General features: G+C 44.2%; 1 protein-coding gene across 1 annotated transcript in view; it reads left to right on the top strand.

The window, feature by feature from the left end:
* LOC126354239 (collagen alpha-1(XVIII) chain-like) overlaps window positions 1–20,093 on the top strand; it is a 504,706-nt gene that overhangs the window by 399,469 nt on the left and 85,144 nt on the right. Inside the window, exon 17 of the mRNA XM_050003737.1 lies at window positions 13,994–14,107. Coding sequence (XP_049859694.1) covers window positions 13,994–14,107 — 114 coding nt within the window. The remainder of the gene's footprint in view (window positions 1–13,993; window positions 14,108–20,093) is intronic.

The raw sequence follows: 20,093 nt of genomic DNA, 5'->3' as shown, positions 1-20,093 counted from the left end.
GCTTTTTACGAACAGAAATGCGATTGCTGTTTGCACCATTAAGCTAGCAGTTATTTCTTCCCCATCAGTGGATTCATAATTCTTTCAACTGTGTTAATATAACTGACATCGTCAATCTATAAAAACTGTGATATGGACTGTACCCATTCACGTTAACGCTTTATCTTTCACATCGTTAGTGACGATGATCGTTTTAACGTGAATGTGCACACGCCACAGCTCAGTTTTTATGATACGATACCAGCAGAGTATTCATTGTTTTATCATCTGACAATTTTATGTTTCGCCTAACATACCAGCACCTCAAGGCGCTCAACTACATTTTTCAAAAACGTTTTCTAAACTTGTTCTTCTTTACAACGACACAAAAAGTATACTGCGCGGGAATACCTGTGTTGACGTTACTCATTCTTCTCTTCACACACTTCATGTAAAGAATGTAGTAGGCGCACTTTGTATGAGCAGTAATTTTACCTGACACTGTTAGTCACACGTACCTGAAACTTTGTTGTTTAAACGTGCGCACACAGTAACTGTTCACAGTTCGTCTTTTTCACTTACGGTTTTGTACGCCTTTCTTTTAATCTTTCGTCGTCTCGTTGCAGATTCAACCTCGTCACACGTTTCAAATGTGCCGCTTTTTGAACAGGAATACGATTTCTGTTTGCATCATCGTAGCTAGGAGTTACTTATTCCGCATCAGTAGATCCATAATTCTTTTAATTGTGTTATTGTTGTTGTTGATGTTGTGGCCTACAGTCCATAGAGTGGTTTGATGCAGCTTTCAATGTTATTCTATACTGTGCAAACCTCTTCATCTCCGAATAACTGCTGCAACCTACAGTCTTGAAAATCTGTTTACTGTATTCATGTCTCGATTTCCCTCTGCGATTTTTACCGCCAGCGTTCTCCTATAATACCAAACTGGCGGTACCATTATGTCTCACAATGTGCCCTATCAGGCGATCTCATCTTTTAGTCAAACTGTATAACAAATTTCTTTTCTCTCAAATTCTGTCAAATATGTTTTCATTTGTTAGACGATTTACCCATCCAATCTTCAGCATTCTTCTGCAGCGACACATTTCAAAAGACTCTAATATCTTCTTTCCTGAATTGTTTATCTTCCACGTTAGTATTCATACAAGACTACACTCTTGAAACTACATTCAGAAACGACTTCCTATTTTTTGCATAGCCAGTCCACATTTTATATCCTCTCTACTTCGACCATCCCAAACTGTTTTACCACTGAAATAGAAAAAACTCGTCCACCACTTTCAGTATCTCGTTTCGTAACGTAATTTCCTCCGTACCGCCTGATTTAATTCAGCTATATTAGATCAGACTTGTTTTGCTTCTGTTCACCTCATATCGTCCTTTCGAGACGCTGACCATTACATTCAACTGTCCATTCGCGTCGTTTTCTGTCTCTGACAGAATTACAATGCCATCGGCAGACTGTAAACTTTTTAATTTTCTACCTGAACCTTAATTCATGCGTCATACTTTTGTTTGCTTTCTTGTACTACTTGCTGAGTGTACAGACTGAATAACATCGACCATAGATTACAGTCCTCTCTGACTCCCTTCTCAGCCACTGGGTCCCTTCCGTGGCCCTCGAGTCTTGTAACTGCCGTCTTGTTTTCTGTACAAGTCGTAATTAACCTTTAGATCCTTGTCTCATACCCATGCTAACTAAAGAGAGGTTTCCAGTCAAAACATTTTTCCCTAAGTCTACAAATGCCTTTTCTTAACCTGTCTTCTAAAACAAGCCCATGCTCAGTATTGCATCGAGTGCTCCTAGATTTCTTCGGAATCTAAAGCGATCCTTCTCGAGATCGGGTTGTACCAGTTTTTCCGTTCTTCTGCAAATAATTCGTGTTATCAGTTTCCGACCATGAGTTATCAAACTGATATTTCGGTAATATTCACACCTGTCAGCTCCTGCTTTGGAGATATTACATTATTCTTGAAGTCTGGTGGTATTTCGCCTGTCTCATATATCTTGAAGACCAGGTGGAATAGCTTCGTCATGACATTGTCTCCCAAGGATGTGGGTAGCTTTTAGGGAATGTCATCTACTCCAGGGAATTTGTTTCTACTTGGGACTTTCAGTGGCCTGAAAAATTCTGCCGTCTCAACTTCAACTACGTCCTCTTCCCTTTCCATAACATAACATTTCCCTTCTATAGCCCCCATATACACTGCTTCAACCTTTCGGCTTTCCGATCATTGCTTAGTACTGGTTTTTCATCTGAGCTCTTAATATCACACAGCTGCTTTCTTGCCTCCAAACGTTTCTTTAATTTTCGTGTATGCGGTATCTATCTGTCACCTACTTGTACTCATTCTTAATTTTATCAGAACCGAAAATGTGTGACACGAATGGAAAGCAGTCTGCTGCTGTGAAACTGTTGCGTATCGTTCTCCTAAAAAACCACATCAATCGTTTGACGCAGTTTTTCTTGCGACGGTTTCATTCTGATGAAAAGCCTTTACTTGAGAACAGATTTTCGACATGTTTCAGATCCTATAGATCGATACGTGAATTTCAGATTTTTCACTTGATTTTGTAGAAAGCAGAGACTTCAAGGCGATTTTCCACCTACCTACATACAGTATTTGTCATGACAACATTGAAACGTCGGACCTTAAACACCAGAAAGTGCAGTGGAGTATAGGAAAATGGATATCGGGGACGAACTTCACAGTCCAAGGGTTGATTCTGGAATTAATCATTCATCCTGCAACAGGAAATTTCATATTGTGAGCAGCCTTACCAGATTAAGACCGAGACTCAGGGTCGGAGCGTAGTGTTTGACGGAAACTGCCCCTACACGCTGATCGATTACCCTCCTTCACAGCTAGGATTTTTCCAAGAACTGCTTTCCACACTTCGCAGTACTGAGACCTCTTCCACGAATGTGATGTCCGACAGCCTACTTGATGCTGACTTAGGTGCCAGTACCATGATTCGCTCCCTCCTTTCTTTCATTCCCTTAATTAGCAGGTGTAGTATCGTGGTAATATTATACGGCCTCGACTGTAAGTCACACACAACATTCCATGGCCGGAGACAACCATCGGAAATCTCTAGGGTTTTGACACAAGATCCAAACGCTCTGCAAAGTATAAAAAGTTTCAATCATGTCTGTGTGTCCACTCGGCCTTTCCAAGTTTTCTAGCTGTCTGCTGTTACGCAGACTATGGAAATATGGAATGAATGACTTTCAAAGATTTACTAAATCTCATTGCTGCCTAACAGACCACCCACTTGTTAATGCTCTGTCCCGGACCGTGCGTGGTCCTGTCCTACTACAGTGTTCCATCGCCTAGTAATGACTTAATTAGAGACAGGAGGGACAGCAGGAAAGCTACAGACTACTGAAAGATTGTAGATTCTCGTAATGGAACCATATTTTCATAAATTAGGAAACACAAATGCAAGGTTGTTGTTACGGTTGTGGTCTTAAGTCCGGAGACTGGTTTGATGCAGCTCTCCATTCTACTGTATCTTGTGGAAGCTGCTTCATATCCTACTACGTACTGCAGCCTTCATCCTTCTGAATCTGTTTAGTGTATTTATCTCTTGCTCTCCCTCTACGATTTTTACCCTCCACACTGCCCTCCAGTACTAAACTGGTGATCCCTCGATGCCTCAGAACACGTCCTACCAACCGATCCCTTCTAGTCAAGTTGTGCCACAAACTCCTCCCCAATTCTGTTCAATACCTTCTCATTAGTTATATGATCTACCCATCTAATCTACAGCATTCTTCTGTAGCGCCACATTTCGAAAGCTTCTATTCTCATCTTGTCAGAACTATTTATCGTCCATGACTGACCTCAATGCATGGCTACACTCCATACAAATACTCTCAGAAAGGACTTCCTGACACTTAAATCTAAACTCGATGATAACGAATTTCTCTTCGTCATAAACGCTTTCTTTGCCATTGCCAGTCTACATTTTATATCCTCTCTACTTCGACCATCATCAGTTACTTTTGCTAACCAAATAGCAAAACTCCTTTACTTCTTTAAGTGTCTCATTTCCTAATCTAATACCCTCAACATCACCCGACTTCATATGGCTACATTTCATTATCCTCGTTTTGATTTTGTTGATGTTCATCTTATATCCTCCTTTCAAGACACTGCCATTCCGATCAACTGATCTTCCAAGTCCTATGCTGTCTCTGACAGAATCACAATGGCATCGGCGAACCTAAAAGTTTTTGTTTCTTCTCCATGGATTTTAATAACTACCCCGAATATTTGTTTTGTTTCCTTTATTGCTTGCTCATTATGCAGAATCGGGGAGAGGCTACGACCCTGTATCACTCCCTTCCCAACCACTGCTTCCGTTTCATGTCTCCCGACTGTTTCTGTACAAATGGTAAACAGCCTTTCGCTCCCTGTATTTTACCCCTGCCACCTTCAGAATTTGAAAGAGAGTATTCCTATCAACATTGTCAAAAGCTTTCTCTACGTCTACAAATGCTAGAAACGTAGGTTTGCCTTTTCTTAATCTAGCTTCTAAGATAAGTCGTAGGGTCAGTATTGCCTCACGTGTTCCAATATGTCTGCGGAGTCCAGACTGATCTTCCCCGAGGTCGGCATCTACCAGTTTTTTCATTCGTCTAAAACTGATAGTTCTGTCATCATTTGCTTTCTTTCGGATTCTAATTATTATATTCATCTTGAAGTCTGAGGGTATTTCGCCCGTCTCATACATTTTGCCCACCAGATGGTAGAGTTTTGTCAGGCTCCCAAAGCTGTCAGTAATTCTAATGGGATGTTTATCTATTCCCGGAGCCTTGTTTCGACTTAGGTCTTTCAGTGCTCTGTCAAACTCTTGACGCAGTATCATATCTCTCATTTCATTTTCATCTACATCCTGTTCCGTTTCCATAATATAGCTCTCAAGTACCTCGCCCTTGTATAGACCCTCTAAATACTCCGTCCACCTTTCTCCATTCCCTTCTTTGCTTAGAACTAGGTTTCCATCTGAGCTCTTGATATTCATGCAAGTGGTTCTCTTTTCTCCAAAGGTCTCTTTAATTTTCCTGTAGGCAATATCTATCTTACTCCTAGCGAGATAAGCCTCTACATTCTTGCATTTGTCTTCTTGTCATGGCTGCTTAGCCATTTTTGAGACGTTTGTATTCCTTTTCGCCTGCTTCATTTACTGCATTTTTATATTTTCTCCTTTCATCAATTAAATTCAGTATCTCTTCTGTCACCCAAGGATTTCTACAAGCCCTCATGTTTTTACCTACTTGATTCTGTATTCACATGACCAAAAGTCTTGTTCCTCCTGCCACCGAAAGTCGCTAATTCAACCTACATCTAACTTTAACCTATCCATCTCCCTTTGTAAATTTTCTAACTACCTGACCGATTAAGGGATCTGACATTCCACGCTCCGATCCGTAGAACGCCAGTTTTCTTTCTCCTGATAACGACATCCTCTTGAGTATTCCCCACCCGGAGAATCGGATGGGGGGCTATTTTACCTCCGGAATATTTTTCCCAAGAGGTCGCCATGATCATTTAATCATACAGTAAAGCTGCATGCCCTCGGGAAATATTACGGGTGTACTTTCGCCTTGCTTTCAGCCTTTGGCCGTACCAGCAGAGCAAGGCCGTTTTGGTTAGTGTCACAAGGCCAGATCAGTCAATCATCCAGACTGTTGCCCCTGCAACTACTGAAAAGGCTACTGCCCCTCTTCAGGAACCACAAGTTTGTCTGGCCTCTCAACAGATACCCCTCCGTCGTGGTTGCACCTACGGTACGGCTGTCTGTATCGCTGAGGCACCGAAGCCTCCCCACCAACGGCGAGGTCTGTGGTTCATGGGCGAAGAAATACGAGGTAGCCCAGTCAAAAGCTAACTGTCGCAGGTAATAGACAAGCGGAGAGAAACTGACTTGCTGTAGGACAAGTTAGGTGTTACAGGTAGTTCCGGAAGTACTTACAGTAGCAGAACAAAGTCATTAGGAAGAAAATACGAGACGTAAATGCAACTGAAACACGGTAAGGAAAGAAGGCAGTTACTGGTAACGGATACTGACTGAGGGTGGAGTGTAAAGATTACCGCGTCGTGACATGTGGACGTGGAATGCCGATACCTCGCGGCAGCCCAGTCCGAGCGACGCCAGCTACGGTGCGCTTCCGAACGCAAACCGTGACGAACAGGTCGCGGCTCGCTAAACACGAGGTTCCTCCCCAAGTGACGGAAGGCAACACTCGAAACAAAACGGCGGTAACTGCAGCGCGGTGATTCTCGCCATATATACTCGTTCAGAACCTGCAGCAGAAGGGGCTCCAGATAGTTTCTTTGTGCTTTCCTCAGAATAAACTAAACCACGTTGCGACGCGCTCATTTTGCTAGGGTCTTATCTCCTCAGTTAATTCCACCTTGAAAGCCTCCCAGAATGGCGAGCATCGTTCAGTAACAGGACGAATCGCTGCTTTGTAAGCTGCTTCCTTTGTGAGTGAGTTGGTTACGACTCTCAGTCTGTCATCAGTATTTGTTATCCCACGTCGTCTTATCCTTCAGTTCCAAACCCCTCCAAACACACGCGCATCTAGACACGCAGACGGAAACAGAAAGTTGTAAAGCGTAAACGTCTGCAAAGTCACACGTATTAAAATATTCCAATAATTTCTTGCTGGAAGCCAACGTTTCGTTCCTTTCTAGGAGGATGTAGAGGAGATACCCTCCACAATGGGGCACTTTCCTCCTTCTACTGAATATATCCTTGCTTTCCTTGTTGCTCACTCGATGTTCAGATTAAATAACAGGGGCACAGGCTACAATCTAGTTCCACTTCATTCTCAGCTACGGCCTCCAGTTAGGTGCTCGAACTCTTAGAGCGGCAGTCTGCATCCTATGGAAGATTTACAGAAGCCGTAGACTTAATTATTTCATAGCACTGTATGATTTTACAAGGATAACTCAGTTCCGAAAAATATAACATCAATTTACGAATACATGACAATTGCATTATGTACTTCATGTATCAGATGATGGTTTAAAAAAATGTTCACTCTGAAAAGAGTTGGCACTGCCTGCAGGTTCTGATCACCTTATGTACGAAGTGTGACTGAGTCCTGGTGTAGAGAAAACCCTGTAACCGCTGTGAAGCAGTGAAAGCGATAGCTTCAGTTAGTACACCTGGTATTCGGGGTGCCTTTGCGATCAATGTTGCATTCAACTTAAAGCTGAACTTTACCTCTAGTTTCATAGATCTGTTTCTAATATGCACTGGAGAACCAAAACATTATGACTGCCTGCTTAAGAAACTGTTCGCCTGTCTTTAGAAAGACGTACGTCACTGATTCTGTGTATCAAGGATCCGACACTTCGTTACTAGGTTTCTGAAGGTACTGGACATTAGATGTCTACGAAAAGGTCTCGTAATTTGCTTAAATAAAGCGCCGCTGACTTTCACATGCGGTGATGGTGCCAGATTGCGACCCAGATAGGTCCCCTAGCATTTACATCAAGCAAATTTTGTCCCCGAGACATCTACGTGAGTTCACTACAATGCACCGCAAACGTCTGTAACACGATCCTGGCTCCGAGACACGGAGAATTATACTGATGAAAGATGACGTCGCCATCGGGGAAGACTTCACACAAGAAGGGATGCAGGGGGTTCGCAGCTGCCAGTGTGTCTTCTATTACTACCACAGGTCCAATGCAAACACAGAAAAATGTCTCCCATAGCGTACTACTGCTCCCAGCAGCTTGCATCCGTAGCACACTGCACGTTTCAAGCCGCTTTTCACCCTATGACGGCGTTTCTGAGGACGATCAGCGACCTAGTGAAGCAACCAAGTGATTCATGAAAAGAGCGGAGTTTCCATTGATCTACGGTCGAATCCCGAGGGTACCATACCCTCTGCAAACGTTATTGACGATTTCGTTGGGTCAACATGTGTACATGTCTGCTGCGGAGCTCCGTGTACAACAATGTACGATTAACGCTATTTCCGAAACACTAGCGTTGTGCTCTTTCGGCAGAGATGCGACATATCGCCATCTATTCAACTTTACAGAGCAGACAAGCCTCTGCACACCACGACCTCTGAAGAATCTTGGACGCCCAACCATTTAACGCGTAGTGGTAGTTTCGCTGCCCTATCCTCTTACATAGATGCACGCGACAGTAGCACGTGAACATTGGACCAGCTCCCCCGTTTTCTAGATAGTCGTTCAAAAGCTTTTCTTATTAATAATCTGAGAAAAATTCTTATCTCAGAGGACTTCCCTACCTGGAGCCCATATCTTCGCTAGGGTGATCCCCATCCATCTCTGCTGCGCTTACATACGTTTCATAGCGCGCCCCCTGCCCAAGACGCCACCAGGAGGCATCCGCCGTCGCGGTGGGCAGTGGTCATAATATTTTGGTTCATCAGTGTATGTCGAAGCTTTTATATGGGGAAGAACGACTTCTGGATGAAGCAAAATGACTTACGCCAAAAGGCGCAGGAATCACTGAATGGAAATTTCTGTCTATTGTACCAGTTCGCTTGATATACTACACACATTTCAGGGCCAGTCGTCCTGATATCGTGAAAACTGAACAAAGCTCCAACGTCCGGTCGTGTCCCTACCGGATTCTGTTCCTTTCTACATCTACATCTACATCCATACTCCGCTAGCCACCATAATATACGGTAAGTTCCTTCAATAAAATACCGCAACCAGTGATTGCATGAGAACGTGTGTCACACCAGTTCACAATTCCCCTAAAAACATTTGTGGAGAATGTAAGAACATATTTTGAGCTAAATTGTAACAATAAGGTGTCTCGATCGAGATTCTTTTCCTCCATAGCAATCATCACGGATGAGGGAAACCAGACTCATTTGAAACTCTACACTCACTGTTCTCACATGACATCATGTAAGTCGTGGATCAAGGAAATCGTTTTTCATACAGTATTTTTTTAAGTCAACAAAATTCTCCTGGGTTTGAGGCGGCATTGTGAACTATTAAATTTCGACGTTTTTGCGACTACTGCAAGTCGCCTTCCTCAGGGTGTACTGCTAACTGCTGAACGAGCACTCGTTTAGTTACTTATACACTATGGAGGAGTACCGTCGTTGGAAATGAGGCTGAGTGGGAAGGCTGTTAGGTGTTATTTTATTGGTCTTTGCATTACGTGATATCATTGTCAGAAATAGGCATTTTCCATTGGAGTTTCCATTATTGTTTGCCGTTGGTAGAAACTAGGCGACGACTGCAGCGTAGCGTTGTATACTGCTGCCTACTACCTTCTAGGGCACGTCAGTACTCTGTGTACCCCCCGCCGCTGCGGCCTACCGCGCGCCTATTGCTTTGCGTGAGCTGACCTTCAGCAAAGCTGTGACTGCTGGTAGCCATACGCTGGAAGTCGGTGCCCAACTTCTCTTGAAATGGTTCAAATGGCTCTAAGCACTGTGGGACTTAACATCTGAGGTCATCAGTCCCGCCGGCCGCGGTGGCCGTGCGGTTCTAGGCGCTGCAGTCCGGAACCGCGGGACTGCTACGGTCGCAGGTTCGAATCCTGCCTCGGGCATGGATGTGTGTGATGTCCTTAGGTTTAAGTAATTCTAAGTTCTAGGGGACTGATGACCTCAGATGTTGAGTCACATAGTGCTCAGAGTCATTTGAAGCATCATCAGTCCCCTAGGCTTGGAACTACTTAAACATAAGGACATCACCCACTTCCATGCCCGAGGCAGGATTCGAACCGTAGCAGCAGTGCAGTTCCGGACTGAAGAGCCTAGAACCGCTCGGTCACAGCGGCCGGCCCAGTCTTCTATATTCACGTTATAGGGTCGCGTAAAGCTGAAATACTAATCACCTTTTTCCAAAGCTGTTTCACAGAGGAAGACCGCACTGCAGTTTCTTTTCTAAATCCTCGCACAAACGAAAAAATAGCTGGAATCGAAATAATTGTCCGTGAAATAGAAAAGCAACTGGAATCACTCAACAGAGGAAAGTCCACTGGACCGGGCGGGATACCAATTCTACACAGAGTACGCGAAAGAACTTGCCCCCCTTCTAACAGCCGTGTACCGCAAGACTCTGGAGGAAAGGGAGGTTCCAAATGATTGGAAAAGAGCACAGGTAATCCCAGGCTTCAAGAAGGGACGTCGAGCATTTGCGCAAAACTATAGACCTATATCTCTGACGTCGATCTGTAGTAGAATTTTTAGAACATGTTTTTTTCTCGCTTATGATGTCGTTTTTGGAAACCCAGAATCTACACTGTAGGAGTCAACATGGATTCCGGAAACAGCGATCGTGTGAGACCCAACTCGCTTTATTTGTTCATGACACCCAGAAAATACTAGATACAGGCTCCCAGGTAGATGCTATTTTCCTTTATTTCCGGAAGGCGTTCGATACAGTTCCGCACTGTCACCTGATAAACAAAGTAAGAGCCTACGGAATATCAGACCAGCTGTGTGGCTGGATTGAAGAGTTTTTAGCAAACAGGACACAGCATGTTGTTATCAATGGAGAGACGCCTACAGACGTTAAAGTAACCTTTTGCGTGCCGCAGGGGAGTGTTATGGGACTATTGCTTTTCACAATATATATAAATGACCTAGTAGATAGTGTCGGAAGTTCCATGCGGCTTTTCGCGGATGATGATGTAGTATACAGAGAAGTTGCAGCATTAGAAAAAATGCAGCGAAATGCAGGAAGTTCTGCAGCGGATAGGCACTTGGTGCAGGGCGTGGCAACTGACCCTTTACAAATGTTATGTATTGCGAATACATAGAAAGAAGGATCCTTTATTGTATGATTACATGATAGCTGAACAAACACTGTTAGCAGTTACTTCTGTAAAAGATCTGGGAGTATGCGTACGGTACGATTTGAAGTGGAATCATCATGTAAAATTAATTGTTAGTAAGGCGGGTACCAGGTTGAGATTCATTGGGAGAGTCCTTAGAAAATGTAGTCCATCAACAAAGGAGGTGGCTTACAAAACACTCGTTCGACCTATACTTGAGTACTGCTCATCAGTGTGGGGTCCGTACCAGATCGGGTTGACGGAGGAGATAGAGAAGATCCAGAGAAGAGCGGCGCGTTTCCTCTCAGGGTTATTTGGTAACCGTGATAGCGTGACGAAGATGTTTAGCAAACTCAGGTGGCAGACTCTGCAAGAGAGGCGCTCTGCATTGCGGTGTAGCTTGCTCGCCATGTTTCGAGAGGGTGCGTTTTTGGATGATGTATCGAATATATTGCTTCCCCCCTACTTATACCTCCCGAGGAGATCACGAATGTAAGAGGGATTCGAGCGCGCACGGAGGCTTTGAGACAGTCGTTCTTCCCGCGAACCATACGCGACTGGAACAGAAAAGGGAGGTAATGACAGTGGCATGTAAAGTGCCCTCCGCTACACACCGTTGGGTGACTTGCGGAGTATAAATGTAGAATTAGATGTATTTCTATATCCTCTCCAATATTTTGCCTTAAATTAAACGGCTCTTTCGTAAGTACACGGGCCGTTCGAATTTCGATCTTCATCGTGCACTGTTCCTGGTGTTCTGGCACCACTGATTTGTTGTATTGTTTGAGACGGATATATCTCTCATGTTCAGATAACCTTGTGATTATTGGACGCCCAGTCTCACCTACATACACCAGTCCACATTCGCACCTGATTTCATAAACTCCAGCGACATGAAACTTGTCAATTGTATCTTTCGTCTAGCCCAGGACGTCTTTTATTTTGCTGTCGCTACGGAAACTCGGCTTATTTCCTGCCCGGCAGAGAATTTCACCCAGACATTCAGTAACCCCTTGTACGTATGATAGCAGGACGGTGTTCTGTGCTTCGTTCTGTACCTCCCTATTATCTTCCTCCGTTGGCGCCATAGTTTTATGTATCATCCTCAGCTAGCCTCAGAAATGGGCCTGAGGTTCTGTAGTTCAGATTCGAGATTGGGTTCGTCGCTGATCCTGTAGGCTCTCTTAGTTAAAGTTTGCAGGGCCGATTTCTTTTGTATAGGATGGTGGTGGGAGGATCCATGCAGGTTCCTGTCCGTGTTGATGGCTTCCTATGAACTCTGTGTCCAAGCTTCCCGTCAGGCATACGGTATACCTCCACATCGTGAAAAAGCAGTACCCCGTTCTTTTCTATCTCTATGGTAAAGTGAATTTTGCTGTGCTGCTGGTTGAGACGTGGGTGGCAGTTCTGAAGCTCTTCTTCTTCGTGTGGCACAGATGACAAAGGTGTCGTCACGTGTCGTAACCAGCACTCTGGGCGTAATGGTGCGGACTGGAGTGGTGGTTCTTCGAACGCTTGCATAAAAATGCGTGCTGCGACAGGCGATATAGGGGAACCCATAACTACACAGCCCGTCTGCTCATAGAAATCCCCTTTCCACCTGAAAGAGATGGTCGTCAAACAGTGGCGCACTAGCTCGCATATACCAGGTGCCATGTGCCATGCGTTCCTCTAAGATGTTCATGGTGTCCGTCACTGTTACATGCGTAAATAAAGACTTGACGTCAAAACTGACCGTCAGAATCGTACCCGAGACTTTCAAAAGTGCTACAAAGTCGACGGAGTCCCTGAAGTATGAATCTGTGTGGCTTTCTGGACATCTAAGCCACAGAGGCAATTCTTTCGCTAGTTTGTAGGTCGGTTGTTAATACTACTCACAAGCCATACGCCCTGATGAAGGCGTCTTGCAGTAGTCACTGACACGTCGAAATTATATAGTTGTCAATTAGGCCTGAAACACAGAAGAATTTTATTGACTGTGACAACGGCTGCGGAAGCCTACGTCTACGGTATTTTGGATGTAGAGACATCGAAACAGAAGTAGTTTGAGGTATGGCTCAGAAGGAGGTGTTGGATTCTTGTTTTTCATGTTGCGTGTTAATGACCTTTCAGAGAATATTAATAGTAACAGTAGACTCTTTGGGAATGCTAAAGTTACGTATGATGAAGTACTATGTGAAAAAAGACTGCACAAATATTCAGGCTTGGTACTGAAACAGCACACAATTCGGTCTTGATAATGAAAATTTCAGAGGAGTGAATCTTGCTTTAAATGTTTAGTAATAAAAATTTTTGCATTGCAAAAAATGAAAATAATACCTAGTATACTGTGACTACAGTATCAACGAGTTACAGCCAGAATTGGTCAAGTCCCGGAAATATCTGCGTGTAAGCATTCGTAGGGGCATAAAATAGAATCATCGCATCCGCTTCGTCGTAGATAAAGCAGGTAGCAGATCCAGGTTGATGGTATACAAGGAAAATGCAGTAATTCTATAAAGGAATTTGGTTACAAAACATTAGTTTAAACATACTAGAACATTACTAACGTATGCGCTACTTATACCATTAAGGACTTAACAGGAGACATTGAATATATACAGCTAAAGATAGGACGAAAGATGAGAGGATTGTTTGAACAATGGAAGAATGTCATAAAGATACAGAAAGAACCGAATTGGAAGATGCTTCAAGATAATCGTCGACTTTCCCGAGAGAAGTCCAAATATTCAGTTTCAAGATTCAACTTTTAAGTGATCCATCTAGGAATATATTAGAACTCTTTTGCTCATCGCTGCTGTAGGGACGGCGGGGATAAGATTAGACCAATTACAAATCGCACAGAAACATTTAAGTAATAATTCTTCCGGTGCTCCATTCATGAACAGGCCCAGAATAGGCCCTAATTACAGATAAGTGAGAAATAGCCTCTGCCATATACTTCATAGTGGTTTGAGGAGTGTGGACATAGATCTAGGTGTAGAGCGTGGGCAAAATAAAACCTCCCAGGAAAATATTTCACGCACCTCAAGATAGGCAGCCCATTTTGCACCATTTGTCCTGGGCATGGACAATGTAACCTGGGTTGCCTACCTCGGGTTTTGTGTTGGGTTGAATCGCGAATTGCAAGTTTTTTTAGCCTCAGAACTGTGTCGGCCGCGCACTCACGGCGCTCTGTGCCCACAGCTGGGGTCGCTGATGGCGGTATCGACGCAGCCGCCGCCCACCACCACGACGACGGAGCGCCCGTCGACGCGCGCCCTGCCCATCGAGGCCTTCAACGTCGTCAACGAGCCGAGTGTAAGTACACTCCTACCACACTCCTGCTACACTGCCTCTGCTGTGTCCTGCCCAACTTGCTCGTACTAACTAGCATTAATCCTTTCTGTCCCCTCACGCTGCCGCAGTGGTTTCCCGGAATGGTGAGTAAAAATTCTCGCCATACATCTTCTTTTATGTTAATTTAGCCTGTACTACACTACTGGCCATTAAAATTGATGAACCAAGAAGAAATGCAGCTGATAAACGGGTATTCATTGGACAAATATATTATACTAGAACTGACATGTGATTTCATTTTCACGAAATTTGGGTGCATAGATCCCGAGAAATCAGTACCAAGAACGACCACCTCTGGCCGTAATAACGGCTTTGATACGCCTGGGCATTGAGTCAAACAGAGCTTGGAGGGAGTGTACAGGTACAGCTGCTCATGCAGCTTCAACACGTTTCCAAAGTTCATCAAGAGTAGTGACTACCGTATTGTGACGAACCAGTTGCTCGGCCACCATTCACCATACGTTTTCAATTGCTGAGAAATCTGACCAGGGCAGCAGTCGAACATTTTTTGCCACATCAGTCGTGCATTATCCTGCTGAAATGTAGGGTTTCGCTGGGACCGAATAAAGGGTAGAGCCACGGGTCGTAACAGATCTGAAATGTAACGTCCACTGTTCAAAGTGCCGTCAGTACGAGCAACAGGTGACCGATACTTGTAACTAATGGCACCCCATACCATCACGCCAGGTGATACTCCAGTATGGCGATGACGAATACACGCTTCCAATGTGTGTTCACCGCGATGTAGCCAAAAACGGATTCCAACATCATGATGCTGTAAACGGAACCTGGATTCATCACAAAAAATGACGTTTTTGCCATTCGCGCTCCCAGGTTCGTCGTTGAGTACAGCATCGCAAGCGCTCCTCTCTGTGATACAGCGTCAAGGGTAACCGCAGCCACGGTCTCCGAGCTGATAGTCCATGCCGCTGCAAACGTCATCGACCTGTTTGTGCAGAGGGTTGACACAGGGATCGAGACATGGCTGCACGTGCCGTTACAACCATGTGATAAGATGCCTTTCGTCTCGACTGCTAGTGATATGAGGCCGTTGGTATCCAGCACGGCGTTCCGTATCACCTTCCTGAAACCTCCGATTCCATATTGTGCTAACAGTAATTGGATCTCGACCAACGTGAGCAGCAATGTCGCGATAGGCTATAATCCGACCTTTATCAAAGTCGGAAACGTGATGGTACGCATTTCTCCTCCTTACACGAGGCATTACAACAACGTACCACTAGGCAGCGCCGGTCAACTGCTGTTTGTGAATGAGAGATCGGTTGGAAACTTTCCTCATGTCAGCACGTTGTAGGTGTCGCCACCTGCGTGAACTTTGTGCTCTGAAAAGCTAATCATTTGCATATCACAGCATCTTCTTCCTGTCTGTTAAATTTCGCCCGGGTTCCCGGGTTCGATTCCCGGCGGGGTCAGGAATTTTCTCTGCCTCGTGATGACTGGGTGTTGTGTGATGTCCTTTGGTTATACGTTCCAGAGGACTGATAACCATAGATGTTAAGTCCCACAGTGCTCAGAGCCATTTGAACCATTTTTTTCGATTAAATTTCGCGTCTGTTCAAATGGCTCAAATGGCTCTGAGCACTATGGGAACCAACTTCTGAGGTCATCAGTCCGCTAGAACTTTGAACTACTTAAACCTAACCTAAGGACATAACACACTTCCATGCCCGAGGCAGGATTCGAACCTGCGACCATAGCGGTCTCAAGGTTCCAGACTGTAGCGCCTAGAACCGCTCGGCCACCCCGACCTTTTTCGCGTCTGGAGCACGTCATGTTCGTGGTGTAGGAATTTTAATGGCCAGTAGTGTATGATTTACGTCACTACACAGTATCGATAACGTATTTAGTACCGTATTCGGAGAACATAGTAGATGATACTAAATATATTTTGTGACTGAAATGCCAGCAAACCACCCGAAACTGTTTGGACCGCCCAGGTGTACCCACCCTAGTAGGCTCGTAAAGCCCTCACACGGTCCCAGTGATTTTGATTTTCACCATCTCTGCACACAAAACGCAACGTCCCGACTGACTCACTCACTGACTCGTCATCGTCCAGGAAGATCAGCTAAAGATAGAAACATGAAATTTGGGTAGGATGTCAATTTTATATTGTAGGCGTCTTTTAAGAAATCTATTAAGGCAATTTTTAAGCGAGAGCTACGAAAATTGGTATTTGTTTTCCCGGTAAAAAAAAAAGAAATACGTGTTTCAGCCTGTTTGGAAATTTAACTCCTATGGGGGTGAAATAGTGGGTGAAACATTCTTGAAAATATATCATTATTAAAGAAATATTAAAATTTTTTGAAGCTACATCTCTTATCATTACACTTAACTTCTGAGTTACAAATAAAACATACGTTTCAGTGTGTTTGCATATTAAGCCCTTAATGATGTAAAATAGGAGGCGAAATGTTTTATGAAATATTATATTACGAGTGCCTTTTCAAAGCTAAATCTACGAAAATTTGCATTTGGCCTCTCGGTTGTAACACGGAATACTGTTTTTCGGAATTCATCCCGTATGAGGGTAAAATAGGGCATAAAATGCTTTCTGGAAATCTTTCGTCATGCAAGCATTTTTGACTCTACGTCTATGAATAGTTGTATTTGGCTTCTTTGGTAAAAACAAAAAATATTGCACCCGTCAAATTTTTTTGAAATTCTGTCCTAGTGGGGTGACATAGGAGGTGAAAAGTTTTATGAAAGTATTTGATTGTGAAAAAGTTTTTAGAGCTAAGTCTATGAAAAGTGATATTTGACTTCTTAGTTAGATATGAAGAAATATGTGTTAGGTGATAAATGTTCGTACTGAAGTATCACCACAAAACCGCGAAGGGTATGAATTACAAAAACCTTGGATTCCAGCTACCAGAATTGCTTTATGGTGAGAAGCACATTCGCAAAGACCACGTCTCTGTTGCCTTATAAAGCTTTGCAATATTTGAACAACGTAAAAATGTTATGAAAGAAAAAAAAATTGTAGAGCATACAGGCTAAGCAAGCAAAAGAGTAGTGCTAAGCTAGTATGTAATGTACCTGGAACTACGGTTCGTGATACAACATCTGTGAAGCCCGATAGTGGGGATGACGTTTTCAGTTTCATAACAGAACAAAATTCACACGCATACAGACACTGAACTAACTTCACCAACTTGTCCGTTCAGTCAAGCATACGTTTCTTGTGGCAACATTCTATAAGATTTAGTAAATTGTTAGATCGACTAATAGGTCATAGAGCCGGGTGTTACACTGCACGTCTGTCAGCTCAAGTCACTCCTCTGTTTTCTCTTCAGCTCAGTTTCCGCCCTAATCACGCCGTCTCAGTGGCTGGTGTTGTGACAGTGTTCCACTGAATGTTTCTAGAGGTCGTGATAGTGCGATGACGTGTTAAGCATTTTGCATTGTGTGCGGAAAGCAATTCCAATTCAGCATTAAGTGATGTGTTTTCTCTACTTTTTTCTTGTTTTTGAACAACTGCATGACACAACGGTGCTCCTAATTCAGAACATAGCTCTAATTTACCACGGTTGTTATTGTCGGCAAACTGTGACAATCCGACTGCCGCGCCCCAGCGCCGTCTGGCTGGAGCCTTGCTTTTCTTCTCCTGTCCCTCCTCGTTCCTCAGCATCACTCGATGGAAAAAGCGCTCAGAGCGCTGGGCAGGAGCGCGCCCGGGACGCTGTTTGGCTAGGCCAACTCACTTTTCTCAAAGTGCTCATAATTCAGTTCAGTTTAGTGTGAAAGCTACTTCTGAATGTTTGTTAACATTTCCATTGGCTTACCAAGTATAATGAAAGAAATATGAGAAATGTTTTCGAACATAGCTTTGAACATATATAGGAGTTTTCAAATATTTTCCAGCACAAAACGTTGATTGGAAATGTTTTGCATGATGACGGGCTCTGTAGTCTGCAGGTTCACACAAGCTGTTCCGTGAGTGGGCGTCCGCCTGTATACCCTCGCCGCTGTACATCCCATGGCGGATCTTGCAGATGTCCTACAGTAAGGAAGGGTGTCTCAGCCCGAATCAATGGAGCGCTACGTCAGTTCGGAGACAGGTGTCTGTGTCAGAGCTGATGCACGCCGTAGTAGGAGATGTGGGGATGTTTTGCACTTTTCCACAGAACTGAAATTTAAGTTTTCCGCTGTTTCAAGAATTACCAGGGTAATATCATTTTTGAGGGCTGACTGTGTGCAGTCTTGTTATTTTGAACCACTGAAATTATCAGACTAATACTGAATTTTCGTGAGGATTTTTTGGTCCTTCTACAGAGTTGCTGTGTCGTGTTCATCGGTACGAGACTGCGCAAAACACGTAACTTTTAGTTTTCTTAAGATGAATGTATGGTTGTGGTTTTCCAGAATTTTAGTGCTCTTGTGCAGTACGTCGTTTGCTTTCTTTGGAAATATTAATATCCTTTTTATGCTCATGCTACTTGAAGATCATTTAAAAAAATCAAATATTTTGCAAGGCGTAATGGAAATTTGATATTACTCCTCAGAGGCCACTGAACTAGCGTCAGGTCAACAGAGAACGGATCTAGACATCGAGAAAAGATATGAAAATTGTATCTGTTTTTTCGGACATGTCCCCGAGAGAACAGAGACCATCCGTGACCGTGCAGTCTCTAGAATGAAATGATAATTAAATCAAGACGTTAAGGTGTCGATAGGCGTTTATATAAATCAACGGGAATAGCAGAAAATGTGTACCCCGACCGGAACTCGAACCAGGGATCTCAAAAAAATGGTTCAAATGGCTCTGATCACTAGGGGACTTAACATGTGAGGTCATCAGTCCCCTAGAACTTAGAAGTACTTAAACCTAACTAACCTAAGGACATCACACACATACATGCCCGAGGCAGGATTCGAACCTGCGACGTACCAGTCGCAAGGTTCCGGACTGGAGCGCCTAGAACAGCTCGGCCACCATGGCCGGCCCGGGATCTCCTGCTTAAATGGCAGACGCTGTGTGGCTTTGAGCACTATGGGACTGAACAGCTATGGTCATCAGTCCCCTAGAACTTAGAACTACTTAAACCTAACTAACCTAAGGACATCACACAACACCCAGTTATCACGAGGCAGAGAAAATCCCTGACCCCGCCGGGAATCGAACCTGGGAACCCAGGCGCGGGAAGCGAGAACGCTACCGTACGACCACGAGCTGCAGACATAGACGTTGTATCCATCTGAGCCATCGACGGCACAGAGCATAGAACACGCTCCCCGTGAGACCCACATTCCTAACTTAATGTCCACACACTACATTCGTAGTGCACCTGCCCATTACACTCATTACTGGCGGCAGACAATCTTACCGAGTCCCATAAGAGTTCGGGCAATGCGTCTGCATCCGCACAGAAGAAGGTCTATGGCCGGTTAGCCTTAACTATATGGAGATGGTATCTGTTCTTTCTGACATGTCTGTGACCTCGGTGGCTCAGATGGATAGAGCGTCTGTCATGTAAGCAGGACATCCCGGGTTCGAGTTCCGGTCGACGCACACATTTTCAACTGTGTCCGTTGATGTACCGGTATATCAACGCCGGTCGACAACTTAAGGTCATGATTTAATTGTCATTGAGAAAAGGTGTCTGAAAAGAGATACTAGACTAAGTAGTTCAGTCTTGTGCTCTGACTACTACATGCCACTTGGCTAATAGGGTTCCCCAGAAAGCAACGCACCGAAGTTTTTTCTTCAACAATTCTTTATTGAACGTAAAGAGAATTACACACACGCATGAACGATGTGCAGGAAACAACGGCGTGTGTGCCCTGTCAGTACCAATCCTTTACCTGGTGGAGGAGCCAGTGCTTCACTGTGTGTATCGCTTCCTCATCGACCTCAATATGTTTTCCACGAATGGCACGCTTTAATGGCCCAAACAAGTGGAAGGCCGAAGGGGCTAGGTGAGGG

This window comes from Schistocerca gregaria, chromosome 3, assembly GCF_023897955.1.
Source record: "Schistocerca gregaria isolate iqSchGreg1 chromosome 3, iqSchGreg1.2, whole genome shotgun sequence".
NCBI lineage: Eukaryota > Metazoa > Arthropoda > Insecta > Orthoptera > Acrididae > Schistocerca > Schistocerca gregaria.
The sequence above is the reverse complement of the archived record's forward strand: the minus strand, read 5'-3'. Positions and strand labels throughout refer to the sequence as shown.